Source organism: Pseudorca crassidens, chromosome 7, assembly GCF_039906515.1.
Source record: "Pseudorca crassidens isolate mPseCra1 chromosome 7, mPseCra1.hap1, whole genome shotgun sequence".
Taxonomy (NCBI): domain Eukaryota; kingdom Metazoa; phylum Chordata; class Mammalia; order Artiodactyla; family Delphinidae; genus Pseudorca; species Pseudorca crassidens.
In genome coordinates this window covers 8,741,304-8,763,717 of record NC_090302.1, presented here as the reverse complement: position 1 = coordinate 8,763,717, position 22,414 = coordinate 8,741,304, and the positions used below count along the sequence as shown (strand labels likewise).

The following is a 22,414-nucleotide window of genomic DNA, read 5'->3' as shown; positions in this document are numbered from 1 at the left end:
TGAGAGCCAGACCAGCCACAAGCAGGACACTCCTAGTGCCAAAGGGCGGCGCTTGGTCTGTAGATTGTCCTCCAAGAGGAAGGGAGAGAGGCAGGGCCCAGCCACTTTAGCCCTGGCAAAGGATTGTGAGCCCCAAGAAGCTGAGAGATATTCTCCATCACTGCCCCCTATTATTCTGTGCCCTCAGCTCTGAGATAAATTGGGCAAACAGCCCTGAACTGACTTCCTGACACCTGGGGACCTACTGTCCATCCAGCTGCTTCTGCACAGGTAGGCTGGCTGGCCAGCTCACACACCCACTTCTGTGGGCAGCAGGCTCCATGCTGCATGATTCTCAGACGTACCAGGAAGTGATGATGGGGTGAGAGAGGAGCCTTGGTCATTTCATTTCATCATTGGGGACAGTGATCTAATCCTGCAGAGGCAGGAGCTCAGGAGTCAGACTCGAGCTCACATCCTGAGCATCTCAGGCTGCATGTTCTTGGGCAAGTCACGTACAACTCTGAGCCTCAATTTCTGTGACGTCGAAGGTTGGGTAATTGTAGAACCCACCTCACAGGGTGGTTGTGAGAGTTTAAAGAGACACACATGGTGCCTGGCACATGGACAGCGCCTATAGATTGTGGGTGGTATGAGTGTTATCCAGAGCAAATACTGCCTGGAAGAGCCCAGCAGTGGGGAACTTGTTGCCTCGTATACCTACGAAAACTATTGAGAAACCCGGCGTATCCAGGAAGGGCAGTAAGAGCCCCTCTGGGCACAGCCGTGTGTCAGTCGTGTTTAGTGACACAGCTGAGCCTGGGAGGGCAGGAGTCAGCAGGGGAGGGGCTGGGGAATAGGACGTGATCTAACGAGTAATGGGACAGAATCCACCTAGTTGGCAAAATATGGTCTCCAGAGAGGATGGGGACCAACAACAGCTGGAGTATAGTCCAGACACCTTTCTGGATATAGAGCCAGCCTTGACCCCTGCTCAGCTGGGACCGTGGGAACTTCCCCCATGCCTTCCACAGCCTTGAGCTCCAGCAGCCGCGTTCCTTCCACCAGCTCTGCTCGGAGCCCAGTCGATAAGAGTGAGGACACCCAACCCGAGCGGGCCAGTGAGTCCTCTGGCTGGGAGTTGGCTGCGAGGAGAGAGTCTTCAGGTCTTTGCTGGCACTCAGACCAGGAGGACATGTGAGCTTAGAAATTCCATGCTGGGAAAAGCGGATCCATGCACAAGAAACAGAGAGAGACCCTGCAGGCAGGGAAAGGGAAAGGACAGAGAGAGGCTGAGAGGGCGGATTCCTGGCCTCTTGAAGGCTTTCCAGGCAGTTTCTGGTTCCTGGTCCTTGTGAGGCCCAGCTGTGTCCCTGCTCATGGACTCCGGGAGATACCTCATGTCCTTATGTAACCAGCTTATTAAATGAGCTGGACCCAGTCAGGTGTGAGAAGAAACCAACTTTATTTTTCCGCAGTGTCCTTTCCAGCCTACTCTGTGGCTTCGTTCTTTTCCCAGTCGATGCTGAGAACTTAGCGGCCCCGAAGTCTCTCTGCTGTTGATAGTCACGTCACTCCAGACCATCCAGTGTAGGAGTCCGAAGTCTGGACTCCTACAGCCGGTCCTGCTGGAGGCCTGGGGTGGGGGAGGGCACATGCTCGGGTGCCTCCACCAGACCCCGCGGTTCTATTGCCTCCCTCCTGGTCCACTGAGCTTTGTGGCCCTTGGAGTTGGAACAGACGAGACAGACAAGGGAGAGGCAAGGGCCCCTCTGATATGGCCTGTTCAGTCGGAACCCAGAGCTGGCACCCTTGGGTATGCCAGCTGCCCAGAGTACCCACACTCTGTCTTTTCCCTCTTCCTGTCTTTTCTCCCTCTTTGTTGCTGCTTCTTCAGAATTTCCCTTCGGGGCACCTCTGACTCAGCTCCCTCCATGGGGCAGTGCTTCTCCTCTAGCCGACCACTTATGGCCCCTCCTTGGCTCCTGGGTCTCATGCACCACCCCTCCTCACCATCCAGGCTGCCCTCTGGTTCCTAGGAACTGTGTCCTTGCCTCCCCGCCCCCATCGGTGGGCTTGCCCTTTGCTCCCAGCGCAGTACCCGCTTCTTACTGCTCTCCACGTCTGGCCTGCAGACTTGAGGTGTGAGTCAGATGGTAGTGCTAGACTCTTGGAATGGTCCCTGGAAGCTCCTCTCACTGATTGAAGGAGGGGGAACACCTACCCTCCCTGTGGTGGCAGGGGGGAGCATATCATGGGGACGAGTCATCCCCCCACCCCGGGATACTTTTTCTGTGCCTCTTACACAGGCTGCAGGTGGGCAACCAGCTAATGCTGCAGAGCCAGTTTGGGGCCTCCCTCTTGCAGGGAGGGTCTTGCATCTTTTGGTCCATAACGTGGGAGCTCTTATCAGTTATGATTTTGTCCTTAGCCTTTCGAGACTCAGAAAAAACCGAGGCTGAAAGAGTGCCTGTTTAAGATTTTGTTACACTTAAAATGTTCCTTTTTTTGTTTAATCCAGTTCTCTAGCTTTCCTTTACTATAACTGAGAGTTTTTACCAGACTGTATAAAGCAGATGAGGTGCTCTTGGGAGATCGGGGGGACCCCTTGAGCTCCCAAAGAGCATCTGCAGAGTATGAACATCATGGATTCCCATCCCCAGTGTTTGCAGTAGTTCAAAGGTTTCTCTTTCAATCTGGATCAAATTGGCAAGATTCGGGGGGAGGGGGCCCTGTTCAGTGTCACTTGCTTGGGGAACATCTCTGTCTTCCTGCCGTGTTCTGCACAGGAGCCCAGCAGGTGGGTGCCCTCCACTGATCAAGGTGTCACTGACTTCCTTCTGGGTCTGCAGAGGCACTCACCATGGAGACCTTAGTAACAGTAGGACCCCTATGACTGTAGGCCTTAGAAGTCCCCAGGCGGGATGGGCGAGGAGGACTGTTGATGTGTGTTGGTTGTGCCGAGTGCTGTTTGCCGGCAGGGGGGCGACTCCCTGGGCACCAGGCGTGGCGCCTGAGCACAGGCCTCTCGTCTCCCTGTTCTCTTCTTTGATGCTGTTGGTTTGGTAAACTTGCTCCCCTTCCTCCATTTTACTTCAGGGAGAGTGGGTTCCACATCTCTGATGGGCTTATGCCTCCCTCTCCTTCCATATAGCTGGGGTATGATTTGACCAAGACCCAGGTTTGGGTATCAGGGTGTGTGGCGTTGGACAACCAGTGGCGTCAGGCCCTGCTTTTGTTTGGTTCCCAGCTAGTTTAGTAAAGGGTTGCTCCCCCTTGTCTAGTGTGGCTTTCCAGAGCTCTCTGCTTTGGGGTTTGGACATAAGACCAGTGACTGGTAAGGTTGGGCCCTATCTTCCTTTGCCGTCAATCCTTGCATCCCACACACCCGACTCCAGGTATGGGAGGGGGTAGGTGTGGTCTGGGCCGAGGTTGAGGACACCTAGTAGTGTCCAGATTCCACTGTGACCCCCAACACTGACTAGGCAGTTGAGAGAAGGGAGTTGAGAACTCTTAGTGCTTGACATCTAGAACCTTCTGGACTAACTCCTGCTGGGGCATTTTACCAGCAGTCTGGCTGTGAGCCTCACTTTCTCCCCTTCTGTGAAGTGAGGGGAACAGTCCCTCCTACACAGGCTGCCGTGAGGTCACGTAAGGAGACACAAGTCCAATTCCAAACACATAGTAGGCTTCAGTAGACATCAGTCTCTCCACAGTACAACTTTGCTAGAAAAGACTCTCATAGGGCAGCATTACTTTGTCATTAAGAAGAGAGATTGGTGAGTCCAAAGGTTTAAGTACGTTTTAAATTTTGATATATACCAAACTGCTCTTGCCAAACTGCTCTTCAAAATGATTGAATCAGTGTTTACTTCCACCCAGAGTGCATAGAGTACATATTTCTCCATTCCCTTGTCAATGTGGAGATTGACATTTTTTCGTTTTTGCCAGTCTGCTAGGCACCATGTGATGGTTTATGCTTGATTTAATGTACAACTCTGCTGATTACTGAGGTTGGCCTCTTTTCTTGTTTACTGGCCGTTTGTGAGTCTTCTAATGTGTTTGTGCGCTTTACCAAGTTTTCTATCACAGTGTTTGTATCTTTCTTCTTAATTTGAAAGAGTTCTTGGTGTAGCATGAATATTAATCGTATACTTTTCTCTTGTTTAATATTTGCCTTTCAATCTCAGTCATGTTTTATTTTGTTTTGTTTTTCAGAGGGCAAAAAATTCAGGACTTTCTTTAGTTCTATCCCTTCGTCTTTTCCTTTATGGTTTTGGGGCTTCTCATCAGGCCCAGAGGCACCTTCCCTACCGACAGATTTGTTTTATAGGAAGGTGGTTCTGGCAGCTAGTGTGGAAGTCGGATTGGGACGAGGGAGGTGGAGGCACAGGGCTCCTTGGTCTGGTGGGGAGCCTGTTGCTGTGGTCGAGGGGAGAGGGCAGGAGGGCCTACACCAAGGCAGAGAAGAGGCCTTGCACGGAGGGGTGGGTCGACCTTGGCCAGGGGGAGGGAGGAGTCCTGGCTTCTCACCCGAGCAATTGAGTAGATGGTGAAATGAGACCAGACCTGGGGAAAGGTGTTTCAGGTGTTGACTGCACTGCTTGTGTCTGGCAGAGACATCCAGGACGCAGCTAGACGTAAGGAGGTGGGGCTCCAGGAAGCCATCTTGGCCTGAGGTACTGTCGTGGGACTCCACAGGGCAGAGTTGGAAACCAGGGATAGGGAAAGTGTGATTTAATTGATTTCCATGGATGAATCTCTTCCTGGTTTTACTCAAAGAGGCTCTGGTATCGGAGGTTGCAGGAAGGCATTCTAAAACAATAACGCACAGTGTAGATACATCCAAATAGCACTGATGGCTTTTATTGCAGATGTGTCATTACAAGGATAATCTGAGAATATATTAAAAAAAAAAAAAAACATGTCCCTTTTATATACACAAAACATGCTACATGGAACACTTTGTGAGACTGCTGAGGTAATAGGCACACAGCCAGATGTGGACAGTACCGAACGTTCCAACATCTCTCCCACCCCGACCCACGTGCCCTCTAGGAGGGTCTCATCTTCTTGTTCATCCCTTGCTCCCTGCTTGGCAAGAGTCCTGGTAGTACCGAGCCTGATGCTCCGTGGCTAACAGGACTAAGAAAGCCGCCGCACTGTGATGCGCTGACCCAGGGCTCCGTGGCCCCTGGTTATTCAGTAACTCACGACGAGTGGCCAGTTCTCATTTTTGTGGTGCTTGATCTCCGGGGAAGTGTAGTTTGGAGACAAGATGTGGACACTAGTTGGCCTGAGAGCATGGGACCTTTGGTATGTAGCCATTTGGGGCCCCCAACGATTGGATGATGACTTCTCTTCAATCGAATATCTGCTGGCAAGGTAGGTTATTATTTCTGTGAAGGTTAAAATGACAGGGAGGCTAAACTGTGACTGGAAAATACGAGACTACAAACACCATTATCCTTGTGGCCAAGAGTTAGCTTTTGGGCCTGACTTTCCCTTTCCTGACCACGTGGAGTCCATGCTTTCCTACTCAGAGGCTAAGGAATGTAGCCTGGAAAGAAAGCACAGGGGTACGGAAAAGGTGAGGAGTAAGTAGGCAAGGAATAGAGAAGAGCAGAAAAGGTGCCTGGAACACAAGTGGCCGGGGACTGGAGCATGGAAGGCACTTAATTGAATGGCATTGAATACATGGATAGGTGGGTGGATGGGTGTGCGGTGAAAAGTCCTGAGAATGAGGAGAAGTACAGAAATAAAGAGGGATGGGGGTTTTGAAATTGGGTTAGGTGCCAAGGGGGATCTTAAGCAAGGAGGTTGAGAACCCCTACGTGAGAGAATAGTACTGTAGACAGTCCTGGAAGAATCCAGGCCTGTGGATGCCAAGGATTGTTCTTTGAATGAGAGCTACACAGTCTGTGATCTGCCCTTAGACTCAAGTAATACAACATGAATGAACTGCTCTTCTCCTAAGAGCAGAGCTGTTGTTAACAGCCTCAGCATCTGAGAATTGAATATACATGTATTTAGGTATATAAGGCAAACCTATATATGTATCTAGATATACGCCACGTGTATATATCTAAATGCATATATACATGGTATACACATAAGTGCACAAGGTCGGCTCACACACGTGTATATTATGAAGGTGTTTTGCAGTTGTGTTTTTATTGCTGGGGCTTAATTTATTTAAGGAAAGACTTGTCTGCCGTCCTGTCCTGTCTGGAAACACGAGGGGCTGTCCGATGTGGAGAAGAGTAGTAGCAACAGAGAATACCGCTTGGATTCAGTTGTATTATCTGCCGCAGTGACTTGGGAAATCATAGTCCAGCATCGCAGTCCTCCCAGTCCTGAGGTGAACTGGAAGGAGGCGCTCTCTGGGCTGGGCCAGCACAGCCGGGCAGGCTCCTGGCAGCCACGAGGGGTCAGGAGGGGGGCCAGCCTAGTGGAAGGTGTTGGGGTTCGGCCGGATCATCATCACCACCTTCTTGAGTGAGTAGGAGCCTCCTCGGAACTCAGCCCAGTAGACTCCATCCTGGTAGCGGCTCCGGTAGTGGCCCCCGCGGTACCAGACCCCGTTGAGGTTGGAGTGGGCACAGGCATTATACCACCAGCCGCCCTTCTGGTAGTGGGCACAGTTGCCTACAGGAGAGAAAGAGCGAGAAGGTCTCAGGGAGGAGGTTCTACCCGTGTCCACCGTCTGCTCGGCGGGCTTCTGAGGGACCCCCTGTGGAGGCATTTGGACCAAGGGTGCCTGGGAGGGGACGGGGCCTCAGACCTGCCTGCTGACTAACGAGCTCTGTGATCTTGGGCAGGCAACTTAACCTTGTTGAGCCACTGAATTCTCACGGTAAAATAAGGATGAACGTGCTGCCCCTGCACAGTACGGGACCCGTGTGGGAACCGAAGGAGGCCACGGATTAGCCCAGGGCTCGCTGCAGAGCAAGCACCAGGGAGGAAAACAGAAATGACCTGAGGTGGGCGGGTAGAGGGCCAGTTTTTCTTAGGAATGTTTTTTAAGAGCTGAAACTATTAGATCAAGAGTCTTTATAGAATGACAAAGGAAGTGTTTAAGATGAAATGTTCCTCTATTCCTCCCAAGTCTGTATTCCAGCCAAAAACAATTTTTTTTTCCACAAAAGCAAGATATTTTCATAAAGTTTCTGGCACTATCATATCATGCTGGATTTTGCTGCCAAGGACAAGCAGTTCGGAACAACAGTAAAAGTGTGGGCAAGGTACAAGCAGGCGTGCAGGGGCATCGCCCTTACCAGGAGGGAGGGGTAAGACATTGTCAGGCCCCAGGAGAGACCCCACTCAGGGGAAGGGCTGCCCGGTCAAGTTTGTGGGTTTGGGGGCCCGATGGGGCGGGCAGCTCTGCTCCGGGAGAGGCCTTGGGGCGATGTGAGGAGGGAGCAGGCCGGCTAAGGCAGAAAGCCAAGAGGAGACTCAGCCCCAGGCACCCCCCAGAGCCCCAGCAGCCCACGTTTTCCCAAAGTTTTTTTCTGGCCCCTCTGGGCCATGACCCGAGGCCACGAGGTCCAAGTGGCAGCATCGGATTTGGAGGGCAGAACCCTCGGCGCGCCACAGCCAGCCACCCATCAGCCAGTGGACGCCCCTCCTGAGCTCGCCTCTCATGCCTCCAGGGACAGGGAGCTCACTGCCTCACGTCCACTGACCCTGCTGCTGGACAGGCCTGACAGTTGGGGTCGCAGAACAGTCTGCTCCCTGCTCCCCATAACGGCCCTCAAGAAATGCTGTAACCAGCCTCTCTGTCCCCAGAGTCTGACAGTTCTGATGAGGGTCCTCTTCCTGCCCTGCTCTTCTGGAAGCCTCAGCAGCCCCGGCCTCAGATGACACACTGCCTCCTCGGGGCCCTTGCAGCTGGGTCAGTTCTGCACTGCTGACCCTAGGTAGAGGTGTCGGTGACCTGGAGTGGGGATCCATTCTCAGGATGTAGGCAGCCGGGCTTGCCAAGGAAGTGCAGGTGGTTCCTGGGACAGTCCTCAAAGGGGAGGCTGTGGCCTTTAGAGTGAGACCTATCAGGGAGCTGGGGCAGGAGGGGGCTGGGTTTGCCCATGAGAACAGCCTTGGCCTGGAGGCGGGCTTGGCTCCCCAGGGACCAGCCAGCGAGGGACCAGGGGCCCTCATCTCAAGGAATTGAGGTGTGGAGCCTTGAGATGAATGTGGGGGGTTGATGTCTGGACTCAGGGTTGGACTGTGTGTGTTTCTTACAGTTTTTTGTTTTTTCCCTTGTTTTTTTGTTTAATAAAGACCTGGACTTGAGGCATGTAATCTTGGACAGGTCGTTTCATCTCTCCTACCTGGTTTCCTCTCATAGCTTCCCATAGCACTGCATTGTCAGTACACAGTAGAGACTGCACCCACTCAGAGCCTGACTCCGCCAAGTCCCAGACAAAGCACTTCAGGCACATTCTCACCTTCTCACCACCCCACTACACAGGTATGTCCTTATTTCCAGATGTGGAGACGGGCCCAGAGAGGGCACAGGCATGTAGGAGGTGGGGCAGCATTGTTAGCCAGGGTGTAACATGGGGACATGTCGCCGTGACACCCAGTGCCTCAGGCAGGGAGTGATGCAGTGCACAGCACAGTACAATGTCCAGCTTGGCCCAGAGTGGCCCTCAGATATGTAATTTGTGCACCTCTTTACCTTCCCCTTTTTGTAAATGCCATGCTGACCCAGCCTTGCGAAGGGGATCTGTGGGCAGAGGGCAAAGGAGCGGGCCTTCAGGGGATGGGAGCAGGGTTGGGCAGCTGGGCCCTGGGATCTTCCTGTTCTTAGGCCTGGGAGTCAGAGTCTCGGCTTTGACTGACCTCTTTCCCCTGCCCTGCACCTGGGTGTGACTCCCCCGGTCCTACCTGTGTAGACATCATGGTCTCTGTCCAGGGTGGTGAACTGCTTGCCATTGTGCCAGGTAAAGGAGTCACCGGCGTTGCCATGGTAGCGCCCCAACCGCAGCTTATAATACTCGCTCTCAGGCTCCAGGCGGAAGCTGGCATATTCTGCAAAGACCTTGCGGCCAGACCAGTCTTCCATGGTCACCAGCAATTTATAGTTGCCTTGGTTCGTCAGCCAGTAAATGTTCTCCAGGCCCAGCCAGTACTCGCCGTCGATGTTCCCAAACCCTTGCTGGGGAAAACGTGGGCAAGCATTACTGAGGAATATGTAGTGCACTCAGCCAGCAGGGCCCGGCTGTCAGCTGCTCAGCGCCAGACAGAGAGGCCTGGAAACAGGCAGAGCAGAAGGCAGGCCTGCATTTAATCCCCCACTCCCCCAACCTGGCTGTCACTTGATGAGTCACTTTGCCTGTCTGAGCCTCAGTCATGCAACACTCAAGACTATTTAGAGAGTGCCTGTTTCATGCTAGTCATCGTGTGAACGTGGGAGACGCTATGTTACCTTCCCTGCAGGGTTGCTATAAGGACACACGTAATATGGTAAATTAAGAGCCTAGCACACAGTAGGCATGCAACATGAGTTCCTTGGACAATTCCCTTACCTTCTCTGAGCTTCTGTTCCCTTCTCTGGGAAGGGGCTGTGTGTGAGGGTCCCATGTAAACTAATGCACAGGTGTGAGCTGTGACAAAGGCATGCCACATCCACCTGAGCACCCTCCGAGGTCTAGAATCCAGGGGATTTGTTATAGTTTTTCCAAGTATTTTTGGGTGTCATCAGCCGAGTGGTGGCCACTTGAAGTCTTGAAAAATAGGTGGATTCATTAATGATAATAATAGCTAGTATTTAGTTAGTACTTACGGTATATTGGCACTGTCGGCAGAACTTTCCGTAGGTCATTTTATTAACCCTCATGCCAACTCTGTGAACTAGGTACTATCAGTATCCTCCCTAGAGTGGGTGGACTGAGGCCTGGGGAGGCCCAGGGTCCCAGAGTGCGTGAGGGTGAGGTGGGTTGGAGGGCAAGCAGGACAGGACCGGGGCATGGCAAAGCCACGTGTGGGTGTCGTGGTCCAGGGAGTTTGTCGGCTCTGCAGGTGTCAGAGGCCTAGGCTGTATTCACTGCTCTCCCCCTTCCTGACTGTGCCACCTTTTCATCTGCAAACTGGGTCCAGACCATTGTCTTCCTCCTGGGGTCGATGTGAGAGCAAAGGAGGTAATGAACGGAAGCACCCAGCGCTGCGCCTGGCGTGTGGCAGGTGTCAGTGAACTCAGCTGCCCTCGCGTCCTCGGTACCACTTCTTTGTTCAGAAGAGCGAGATGGGTGTTGGGTGGAGCCCTTGCAGCCTTTCCTTCTACAAGGAAGAGCATTCAACTTCCCAGGAATTGGGAGCCCAGAGGATGAGCCCTGGAATTAGGACCCAAGTATTCCCACAGTTCCCCAAAACGGGCTATGTGGGAGATTTTCCCGGGGCTTGGGAGCCTTAGGACTTGCCCCTTCTGGGCTTTGAGGACAGGTCTTCCCCTTGAGAGCCCCAGCTGGGACCAAGGTGCTCCCCACACCTGGCTGGGGTGAGGGGCTACTGCACCCCAGCATTTCGAAAGTCCCACCCCATTCGTGGGGCTTTTGTGGTCTGAACCCCTGTCTCTGTCTTGCCACAGTTGCTAGTGGGGCAGCAAAGGAGCGGCTGGTCCCCCCCACCCTGAGGTTTGCAGAAATGGCCCTGTCAGTGTCCTCCTCCCTTGGGCCACACAGGCCCTGACAGGCAGCAGGCACCTCCTTCCGAGGGCCCTGGCCCTCAGGTGGGCAGTCCTCACCTTGTACGTCTCCCAGTTTCGGAAGAAGTTGACCGAGCCGTCCAGGCGCCTCTGGATGACAGTCCAGCCCCCGGGGTCATGCCTCTGGTCGCACCACACCTGCATGAGGCGGTTGGTGTTCTCTGGCTTCACCAGGTAGATGGAGCTGGTGTCATGACCATCCTCCAGGGCCTGCAGGCAGTCTCTCCACGGGCCTGGGGACACAGGTGTGCGGCCGTCACAGACCTCCCTGCTGCCTGGCCGCCGAGCCACGTCCTCCCCTCCCCTCACCCCTGGCTGCGACCCGCGCGGCACGGCCTCGGGCAGGACTCCAGCTGGAAGCCACAGACCTGCAGGGTGAGGGGCCTGATTTGGGTAGCCCAGGGCTAGGGGCCTGGGCGCACTTTCACCCCTGACTCCCCTGTGGTGTGATTTGGCCGAGCTTCCTTACCTCTCCAAGCCCTCGGTTTCCCCGGTTTGTAGAAGGGAGATCATGTTTACCTCGTTGGGGCTGTAAGGATTGCTTGGATCATTTGTGTGCAGTTCCTGGAGTGATTTTTTCTTTTAAGTTGGTTATACTGGCAAAAAGAGATGTGAGCCTGCTGAGAGACAGCAGCGTCCGTCAGCACCGAGCGGGCTCTGCCCGGTCAGTGAGCCGGGCTCGCTGCCCCTCCCAGCACGGCTGACTCCACGCCCGCGACGGTGCTTGGTGACAGTCGTTGCAGTTTTTAGTAAGTGAACTTCCATGGGGGTCACAGGGGCCCAAACAATGCCCAGAATCTGTAGCCAGAGGTTTCGGGATATTTCTGGGATTCAGATGCTGGCCTCCAAACACCTTTAGGGGGGACCAAGTTTCTGTTCAGCTCGATCTGTATTTTCCAAAGGAGGCTCACCGAGGGCCAGGTGCTCAGAGCCCATGTTTTGAGGTCCATGCGCTCAAAGGATGGTGTCTAGGGCACCTTCCAATCCATGGCTCTCTTTTGAAACTGAGACGAGAGGGGTTCTGTGATCTGTGACTTCCCCGAGCTTGGGCAGCCCAGTCAGAAGGGATGGGTGTCACTACCGTAGGTCTCTCAACACCCCTCCCCCACTTCCCCTGGTGGTTTCCTGTGTTTGGACATTGGTCACATCAGCAAGAGGGTACAAACCTGAGTCACCAAGGGCCAAATAAGCTGGCTTCTTCCTTATTGATCTGAGAAAACTTCCGAAGTTTTCCAAGACCTAGCCATTGAACTGTGTATTTTACAGTAAATAAAATCACCACACATAGCTTCTCTTCAAAACAATCCTAAACTGAGAATGGTTAAGACCAAACGTCCTAAGAAAATTCCATCTTATTCTATTAATGTGTATGTTTATTCAACAACTGTTTATTGAGTTCCAGCCCCAGCAAGTCCTGTGCCGGGCAGTGGAAGCCTAGGGCAGGCGGGGGCTGCTCCCATGTCCAGCGAGTGGGGAGCTGACTTCACCAGCTTTCTCTCAGCCTGAGTTCCTGTAGAATCCTGTCCTTCCTGTGCGTGGGGGAGGGCGGAAAGGGCAGGCATCAGGGACGGGTGCATTTAGCTTTTCCTGTGTAGGTCAGACTTCTCACATTCCTCCCTAGCTGTGTTTGGGCTGGATTAGTCCACACCTGATGGTTAAACAGGACAAGTTTGGGTTTGGTCTTTGTTGGACACCTCAAGCGGGCTTTTCCTGAGGCCTCACAGATGGGCGTGAGCATCCCCACCTGGAACCTGACGGCAGGGCGGGGGCTGTCTTGCTCACCCCTCTGTCCCCAGCGCTCAACAGCACCGAGAAGAAAGGTGGGCGTGGGTGCCCACCGCTGACAGCTATCTGGGGCTGGGTCCAGACTTCATCCTCCAGCCATTTACCTGCTGGCCAGCCCTCCTTCCCCCAAGGGATGGCCAGGGCCCCAAGCACCCGCCTGGTAGCAGATGTGGCACAAGCAGCTGCTTCCTTCTTTGCCTTGTGCCTCTTCCGTCCTGGGAAGGGGAGGCCAGACCTCCAGAACGAACATTCATGAAGGAGAGAAAGATTTTGGTTGTGTTCAGCCCGTGGCCCCGGGGACCAAAGCAGAGAATGGGAGTCTGTCTCCGGCAGCTGGAGCAGAGCACAGAGCGGGCGTGGGAGGCCTCCCAGCTCGATACCAAGTCAGAAGCACAGGAGAGGCCATTCGATGCGGAAGCTGGTGACAGAAGGTCCGGCAGAAGCCTGCAGAATAACACCCAACTGAAAACGAGCAGCCAGGCCTCTTCCTGCAGAGCCGCCATGGGGCTCCATGGATTCTCAGGCTGAAAGGCCGGCTTTGAAGGCGGTGCCACATGGGGAGAAGCTTCGAGGACGCCAGGAGGGTAGCCGGTCAGCTTCGCGGCTCCCATCCTACGCTACCTGTGTGGGTTCCCTGAGTGGTTCCAGCTTTACCTTTGACATTTCTACAAAGGGCTGTTTTTAAAAGGCAAGTATTTTTAAATGTTTTGGAGCCAACCAATCCCTTTAAGAGTTTGGGGGAAGAAGCTCCAGACCCTCTAACTAGAAAGATGCACAGACACACAATTTTGCTTATAATCAGAAGGTAAATGGACTTCCAAACCCCCGATTATGAAACCCTGCCTCTGAGAGAGGCTTGACTGGAACGGTAGTAACAATAAAATACTTCTACTAGCCAACACGTGTTGGGCGTTTACTACGTGCCCCATCCATGCATTTATACCCGAGATCTTCCTGACACACCAGCCAGGTAGCTAGTAGTCTCCCCACTCTACAGATGCGGAAACTGGAGCGTGGGGACGTTGGGTGACACTCCCTCCCGGTAGGGGCAGGTATGGTATCTGAACCCAGTGGTCGTCCAGAGCCCACGCTCGAAAGCCCTCATCCTTTTCCTCAACCGGAGTGGACTCCAGGGTAGGGGTCCAGGCTGTCTTCTCTCTGTGTCCCTACAACTAGTCTTAATCATTGCCGGTCAGCCAGGTTAAGAAAAATAAGAATGTATACTTCTTCTCTGTCAAGGTGTTATGGCTTTTTAAATTTTTGATTTGTTTTTCTTCTATGCTTACCTTTTGGTGTCCTTTGCTCATTTTACAACGATTTCGACTATTTTACAACTATTTTAGTGTTTCTTACGACGGAGAATCTTTCCTTTCCTTTTTTTAAAAGGCAAATCTAGCAGTTCTTTCCTTGAAGGCTTTTTAGGTATGACATGCTTTCTAGAATCATGGAGTAAGTGCAAAATAGTGTAGACATGTTTAGTATTTTCTGCTGTTACTAAAAAATAATCTCCATACATCTACATCCTTCACTTCACATGACACTGAGGACTTTCCATCAAGGATGTTTCCAGACAGTTATCTCTCAGATGCCCCTGCAGAGCTCTAGAAGATCTCCAGCATTCAAACGTGTTCCCTTTTCTTATTAAAGGCACTAGTGGCAAAGGTCAGAAAATTAAATGATGGATGAAAATTAGTCAGAAAAATACTTGGTGTTGAAAAGTTGGCAGCAGTAAAATGATAAAGCAGCAGAAAACGGCAGCAGTAAGATTATCACGCGGCTCCTTTAAAACGGCCGAGTCAGAACATCCTCCTCGGATGAGAAATCTACACCTGTTACGTATACACAGTGTCATTGTTGCGGGGTCAGCCGAGGTGTCAGACACTGACTCAGGAATCTGTGCAAGAAGCGTTTGTGTGCTGGGGACAGGACCCCAAACTTGCAGTCAGGAGCCCTTAGCTCAAAGCTTGGTGGCCGCATCTCCTCACAGTGACTTTGGGCAGGCCCTTACTAAGCCTCCATCTCTTCTGTAAACAGACGGAAAGAACCCTACCTGTTCTGAGCGTCTCCCGAACACAGCACCCCTCACGAGGCCGACCAGGGCAGGTGCCAGAGAGGGTTCTTTTTTTCTTTCCTTTGATAGATGAAAGCTGGTAGTTTTGAAGCTGTCCACTCCCCGCCATCCCCTAGCCCCAAACAAGCGACTGTATTTGCTTTCGGATTTCCAAGACTAAGTATAAGATTATTTACTGATGGATGTTTTCCATAAAGGCATATTGTGAAAGTCAGAACTTCAGTAGAGAGGGCCACAAAGACTAATGGGAATGAAGAATGGAAACCTTTTTTTTGGTCAGTGAAGCTGCATCTTCAGTGGAGCAGCGCGGAGTACCCGGCAGTGTTTCACTTGGCGCTCCTTCTGAAAGGGTAGCCCTGCCCGGAGCACCAGGCCAGCACTAACTCAGCGGCACAAGGCTCTGAGTGCAGGGAGCGCCCCGACCTCATCTCTGCGAAGAGTATATTTACACTGTCGGCGGAGCTGCAGCCAGAACGTTCCACGTGAAGGAAAGCGCGGCTGCCATGGCCGGGCCGAGTCTGTGTGGTTCCCTAGAGGAGCAGCACAGGGTATGGAAGGCACACAGGCCCTACAGTCAGGAGGCCTTGGGGAGAAGGGACGTCGGCAGTGGGAACACAGAGTTTACAGATCTTGGGCCCCCAGACCCCAATGTCTGGTGAGCGTTGGAGGCGATCGGGTTTGGGGGCCTAAGTCCCATCCCTGCTCCCTTCCTCCTCACTGGGTTTCCTGACAGAGGAATCTGGCACACAGGGTCCCTCACCTCCTGGGAAGCCAGAAGCCACTTACTGCTGGCTGCTCTGGGGCTCAATACCCTCAGCGTAGGGCCTGCTGGTAAAGCCGAGTTGGAGCCCGCAGCCAGCCCAGACCTACGGGTAACTTCCTAGTTCTGGTGTCCTCCCTGTGGGTCTGAGGCAGACCACCTTCAGCCTGATGCCCACCCAAGCCCCAGTGGAGAAACGGGCTCACCAACTGCATCAATTTTCAGTGCAGTCACCCCTCCATTAGGGAAGTGCGGCCCCATGAATATCTGACCAGGCCTATTGGCCGCGGCCAGGAGCTGAGAAGTGGGTAGACATCGGGCCTGTGTGGGCCAGAGTGATGCCTCTTCTCCCTGCTGCGCCTGAGCCATGAGGAGAGGGGCAGAGTCCTTCCCGGCCGTCAGCTGGGCTAGGCCACACAGCCGGCCAGCAGCCTGACAGGCCTCTCTACCCCCTAAGCCCACGTCTCCAGACTTGACCACCTGAGGCCACACAGAGGACCCTGTGGCCTGCGGGAGAGGTTCTGGGGTGTTTTAGTCCATATGTGGGCACTGCAGAGAGGCTTCTGTGATGTCACCAGGAAGCACTGCTCTTATATGAGAGCCATGTGCTGCTTCCTATTATTCTCATGGATGGTCTGCCTCTAACAAGTCTTTTGGCCACTCCCTGAACCAGTTTTCTAACAGGAGAAATGACTAGTTGGGTTGAAATTGGATTTTCTGACCCAAATGAATAATCTGAGCACCAGGGCACATGTCAACTGCTTAGGTGTGAGTCCTGCTTAGGCGTGAGTCCCACCCCGGCCAGCATGAGGACCTGCCAGGCGTCCCGGGTGAGGCAGGACAGCCGAAACCCAGTGCAGGGGGCAAGGAGCAATCACGTGTGCTGCTCGAGTCTCATGTATCCAGACAGCTGGGGAAATCATATTTTGGTTGTGAACATATATATTCTATGTCACTCACCACTTTTCAGTGAACCAGAGCACAAAACAATAACCTAACACAGGAACAGACGGTACATTCCCAAAGCCATCTCAGTCAAGTTCCTGCAGCGCCCCAGCGGTGACGTTCTAAGTATCGTTTCTGGTCCTTCTGGGGAGAGTCCAGACGCTCATGCCTGCTGTTCAGGCCCTTTAAGTCCTCAGACACCGAGCACACTGCCTGGGGCTGACAAGCTTTTCAGGAGTTTATGAAAAGTATTTGAGGCCTAAAAAAATTTGTTAGCTAAAAAATATGAAAAGAAAACTGCAAAGTCAAAATTTGTAAGTATATAATTAAATTTCTACAAAGTGTAACATTTTGTCGAATTCATTAATTGTTCAATTTAGCCTTCTTAAAAAATGTTATGACTTTTGAAAACAATTTGTAGGTTACACTTTTCTCACTTCACAAGAATTCCTGAACATGCCTGATGTTTGCCGAGAAGCCAGAGCTGACCGTAAATTAATTGTGCTGCACTTAGCCAAGTAATTTCAAACACAAACTTATAAAAATCCTTTCAAAAATTTTACAGTAAAAGTTATGTTAGATGTGCGAGGTGGGTGTATTTCAACGCGCTTGGTACATCCTGAGGCATCCCCAAGTAAGAGCCCCTTGGGCCCATGAAGAGCTTGAAGGGGTCCTGTTTCTGCCTGTTTGACCTCAGGATAAACAGATATTACAGTATTGCTTCCCAGAGAACACTTTCAAAAGCACTGTGCCCACTCCTAGGTTTCCACCAGTACCCTTGGGCAGGGGGACAGACAGAGACTTTAAAGCGATTTTAAAAAGAAAAGAGGTCAGACTGGGAGGGGCTCTGGGGGGGCTCCCTGGGTGCAGAGGTGAGCAGTTCCCTAGGGCTCCCTGGACTGGTGGGGTGAAGCCCTGGGCTCCCCGGTCGCAGTGATGGGACTGAGTGGAGCTGTTCTGCGGGCACATCGTGGAGGAGCTCATCAGACCCATGACTGTGCCCTGCAGATCGCGGACGGGGGGGTCATTCCTATGGTTGGCCAACCCGTTCACCCTTCCCAAGAAAGGGAATCAGCTTATGGGCTCGTTCTGAGAGAACCTGTGTTGGCTTTCATTGATCACCTCTAACTTTTCCAAATGCTCACACATCCCTCTTCATAATCTTTTCTATAATTTCACTGGGGTTTGACCACATGCCAACTGGTATGCAATTTCTAGTATGTCATCCTTTTTCTCTTTCTGAACACAGGACGTTTGCCCAGCACCAGGCCTGATCTTCATGATTTCTTGATGATAGTGGCAGTGGTTGTGAGAGCACATCTGCCTGCCCTCAGCCCTCCTGGTCCCCTCCTCCAGGAAGCCTGCCTCAACCCCAGAAGAGCTACTCAATCCTTCTCAGGGTTCCCATAGTGCCTTACATATCTATCTTCACTGGAATATAGTAAGAGTGATGACTGCCTCGGATCCAGAGCCTTTCACATGCCAGGTGCTTTACACAATTTTATTTCAGCCTCACAAGCCCCTGGGCAGAGTGATCACACGACTGGGAAGCAGAGGACGTGGGGTTAGAACTGGCTCTGCCTCCCACACCCTGGTTCTTTCCACTGTACTGTGCTGTGGCTGTCGCATGTATTGGGATTGTGGGGGTCTGTCTCCCCACCAGGCTGTGGGCTTCTCCGGGGCAGAAGCCTTCTCGGGGCAGTGACCATGGGTTGACCCTCCCAGTCTAGTGCCGAGAGTCACTTGGCGCCTCCCGTGCCTTCCTCCGTCTCCCGTCTTCCCACCACCGTGAGCTGCGTTCCCTTTGTCATCTTCATTCTGTTCTTTCCAGTTTGAGAATCAATAATAATAAATCCATCTGGAAACAGGGATCCCCACAACAAAGGATAATTAGCATCCAGACCAAACCTTGCGAAAGGAAACCTGTTACCCGGGGAAGCCTGGACAGTCTGTAGCAGAAAGCCTGCACGTTATGCCCGGGGTGGAGGCCCAGATGGTTGGATTTTCTGTTCTTTTCGATGGCACTCTAACACACCACCTAAGATATCTCAACATTTGGAAATTTCAACATTTGGAAATTTTTAAAAAACTGTTATATTGTCACTTAAGCTTAAAACTTTCCTAGTGAAAATTCTCTCTGTATGTATAGTAATTTTAACTTAAATTATTTAAAAAATCCATGAAGGGAAAATCATTTATTCATCTGAAGAAATGACATAAAAGCACTCCAGGCCCTACAGCTCCACTGGCTCAGCTCGAGATGCAGGGCCAGGATCCAACACGCTCTTCGTCCAGAGTCATCTCAGGGGCAGCTGAAGTGCTGCAGAGGTGGAAGGGGCTGTCTCAGTGTTCCCGGGGCAGTCTCTGGCCTCCCTCCCTCCTTGCTGCTGACTGAGATCACTGAGAAGTGGGCTGTGTTACTTTTACAATAGTACGTGACGCACTGCGCTCGACAAACCTGGCAACCTTGTCTTAGACACTGTAGTATGATGCTCACTTAATGCTGCTTTCGTTATCATTTTTTCTGGGGGAGTATCTCAGGGTTATGATACAGTTCACGGCATCAGTTCACCACAGCAGTCCATTCGTGTGACTAGTGAGCTGGCCACAGAGGCCTGAGCTCCAGGATTTTCTAGATTACGTTCATTTTGCCAAATTGTTGGGATTTCCAGGCCGCAGGATGCCAGCTCACCACTTGTAACAATAACAAGCTGGTGGTTTATCTCCCGGGGCTGTAAATAGCCTGAGCATTTAGCCGAGTGTCCTCCCTGCAAAGTGCCTGAGTAATAGAGGGAGAGCTACTGCACTCCAAAGTACCCCAGGAGGAGAGAAGAGAAAGCAAAGCTAGGAGGAAGATGACCCCGCTCAACCTCAAGGGGCTTTTGTTTATGAAGAAGCTAGCAAAGAATGTTCTTGAAATATCACTTGATTATGTAGTTTGTAATGAATTTGGAAGTCTTATTTTGTTCAACAATAACATTCTAGAAACATGACAGCATAGCACGTGAAAACAGCACAGGCTCTGGAGGCAAGAGAGTCAGATTGAGTTTTCCCCACAAGCCCTGTGACCGTAAAGGCTGAGTGCTTGGTGGCTGTAGTCACCCTCACCGTCCTCACAATGCCCTTCTCCAACCCTCTGCCGGGCCTCAGGCGCATGTGGGACCAGCAGGGCTCACCTGGACAGACCATCGCTTGACCTCCAGAAGGAATGGAAGCCACGCGTGATCTATCTCGTCCTCTATTTTAGACCACAGTCTAATGTACATATTCCCTACCTCATAATGGGAAATAAAATATAAGGGGAGAAATCCATCTAGGAAAACAATCTTCTTAAAGTTGCCTGTGCCTCCCTGGCCATGGACCGTCTGTTGTGAGGGATGGGTGGTTTCTGTGTGTTATCTGTGAAGCAGCGTGGTTGACACCTAATGTGGCCCCAAGAGCAGATCATAGCTACTGATTTTTATATATTTAGGGTTAACATATTTAAAGAAATCAGGACTTCAGACTTAGCTATACATTAAAATGCTGAGTTGGGCTTCCCTGGTGGCTCCGTGGCTGAGAGTCCACCTGCCGATGCAGGGGACACGGGTCTGTGCCCCGGTCTGGGAAGGTCCCACATGCCACGGAGCGGCTGGGCCCGTGAGCCATGGCTACTGAGCCTGCGCGTCCGGAGCCTGTGCTCCGCAATAGGAGAAGCCTGCGTACCGGAAAAAAAAAAAATGCTGAGTAGAAGTAATTCCAGACAATTTGTCCAGATATGATACAAATGAAATATCAGATTTATCGGGAGCTTCAGTTGGGTCCATTTACTGGAAGTCAGGTGCATGTTACGTTTTCTGTGGGAGAACTCTGTTGTTTTAGAAACTCCGTAGTATGAGGCTAACTTAATTCTATTTTCTTTATCTTATTTTCACAGTAATGATGTCTTTGTTATCAGAACCTTAAGAGTTCTAATAACAAACCTAACAAATCTACCAGCTCTTTTACAAGGAGCTGCCTGGGACCTGGTACATGAAATAGTGATGGAGAGTCAGGTCCCAGGCAGCTGGCACCTGGGGTCAAGTCAAGCATTTATAGAGTGATTTTTACACCAGTTGCCCCCTAGCCTTTCCATGGGAATGTGTAGTATCCCAGTGGCTAAGACACCCTTGGGTTTGAGCCTTGGCTGAGCCACTTACTTGCTGTGTAATCTTGGCTAAGTTACTTAACCTCTCTGAACCTTAATATCCTGGAAGTTACAAGTCCAGGGACCAGTGTTGGCTCTGTCACTGACAGACCCTGGGACAAGAAGGCTATGCCAGGGGATCCGAGAGGCCTCTAACAAGCTCTAATATTTTATGATTTTATGGTCCCCTCTTTATCCACTGAGAAAACAAACTGAGCTGATTATGTTTTTCTCAGGAGAGAAAACAGCTAGAAATGTCTACTCCTTTTGGTTTCTAAAGATTCATTTCAGACAAGGCCTCACTGTGGCAGCTGGTGGTCACACTGCCTTTTCTTCTCTGGTCAGTCCCTAGGATGGCGCCGTGGCAGGAGGGCTGGCATGTGCACGGCGGTGCCTGGGCTGCGCTGAGGAGTAGTGTCCTGGGCCTCCCAGAGCCACCTTGAGAGCGGGCTCTAGCCGAGGCTCCATGCTGTCCTCTCCTTGGACTCTTAGAAAGTGACCCCTGCAGCCTTCCTCTTTAGCAGACCTGATTGACGTGCATGCACAGGGCACCCAGGTGGAGGAGGAGGTTGGGGACGTGTAAGCGTGAGGAAGAATGGACAGGAGGAGGGAGGGCGGCAGCCACGGGACCCCCCAGGGGAGAGGGCCACAGGCGGGGCCATTTGGCCCAGGCCTTATCACAAGCATCACCCTAATGGAAATGCCCTTAGGTCTGGCCAGACCTGAGAGAGACGGGACAAAACCCAAGCGAGACGCCAGGGAAGCCGGGAGCTGCCTGGGCCTCCGTCACTCAGGCTCTCAGAGGCCTGGGCCTGGCCTGGGGCCAGCCTGTTACTGTCTGGCTGGGAACAAGCTGGTGAGCGCAGCTTCAGATAAGGGGCATGGATCCCTCAGTCCCCTGGGGAAGGGCGTGCTGCGGGCTGAGCGGCCCGGACAATGAGGAGAAGAGTAGGTGGCTCTGAGGTTGCGGAATGAAAGATTTAGGAGCTGCCAAGGCTTGAGTGCAGAGGTGTTTAATTGCAGAAGTGTCTCTGGCTGAGTGATGTCCCCAGAGCAAAGAATCTGTTGGGCCAGAGCACAGAGGAAGGTTTTGTCTTCCAAGACCAGAACCTGCCCCCTAAGTTCTCAGAACAGGCCTGATAAGAGCTCTCTGCCGATTGGCTGAGAGTGACCATCTGCCTTTTCCTCATGTCCTGGTCCAACACCAGGAAAGGGCAGGGCCTCCCAGCCTCTCTCCAGGCTCTGCCCGCCCCTTCAGCTTCTGTAGCCAGGTGCGCGGTCTCGGCAGGGAATGCCCCACGTGGGGAGTGCAGTGGTCAGATGAGTCACAAGGAATCAGTTACTGACAATCAGTACCAACATTTGGGAAGGCTTTGCTTAAAAAAAAAAAAAAGGTAAATTATAGTGGATTCAGATTACCTCTGTAATAAAACCACTGCCATTCCCTCCATGCAGGTGTGCTTCCTTAAGTGGGAGGGAAAGGGGTTGGGTGCACGCAGGAGCCTTGGAATGCACACATTCCAGGCTGAATTATGCACGTGAAGAAGCAGGAGAGCCAAACTACTTGAGGTGCCAGGATTAGGGCCACGCCCCTGGGTCTTTGCACGGACTCATCTCCACTGGGGACCCACTAGTAACTCAATTGCCCAACTCCCAAGTCCACCCGGTAAACTCTTACAGATCCTTCACTCTTACGTCCCCACCTCCGTCCAACTTGTCCCTTCTACTGCAGGCAGACTCAGTCATGCCACCTTAATAGATGTAGTGCCTGTAGGCGGGCACTTAGCACCCCGTGGTGTTACCATAGTGACTGCACAGCCCATGATTTTCACTGCATTCCTGATTTCAGGTACTTTGTTATGTTGGTCCCATAAGTTCTCACACCATTCTGGAAATTTTGGCTTTGACAGGTGCTCTCTCTCAGAGAAATCCTTTGTCAGACCTGATGTGCTGATTTTAGGGTCTAGAACTGGTGGGCACTGGATAGGTCCCAATGCATTCATG

At 52.1% G+C, this 22,414-nt stretch overlaps 2 protein-coding genes across 23 annotated transcripts in view; one reads left to right on the top strand and one right to left on the bottom strand.

Annotated features, from left to right (window-relative positions):
• Nucleotides 1-22,414, top strand: part of RALGPS1 (Ral GEF with PH domain and SH3 binding motif 1) — a 331,729-nt gene that overhangs the window by 196,486 nt on the left and 112,829 nt on the right. The gene's annotated exons all lie outside the window — the stretch shown is intronic.
• The window catches only part of ANGPTL2 (angiopoietin like 2), a 33,899-nt gene continuing 16,304 nt past the window's right edge, over nt 4,820-22,414 (bottom strand). Inside the window, exons 3-5 of the mRNA XM_067743264.1 lie at nt 10,724-10,917; nt 8,869-9,139; nt 4,820-6,627 (exon numbers count right to left, since the gene is read on the bottom strand). Coding sequence (XP_067599365.1) covers nt 6,428-6,627; nt 8,869-9,139; nt 10,724-10,917 — 665 coding nt within the window. The 3' untranslated portion in view covers nt 4,820-6,427. The remainder of the gene's footprint in view (nt 6,628-8,868; nt 9,140-10,723; nt 10,918-22,414) is intronic.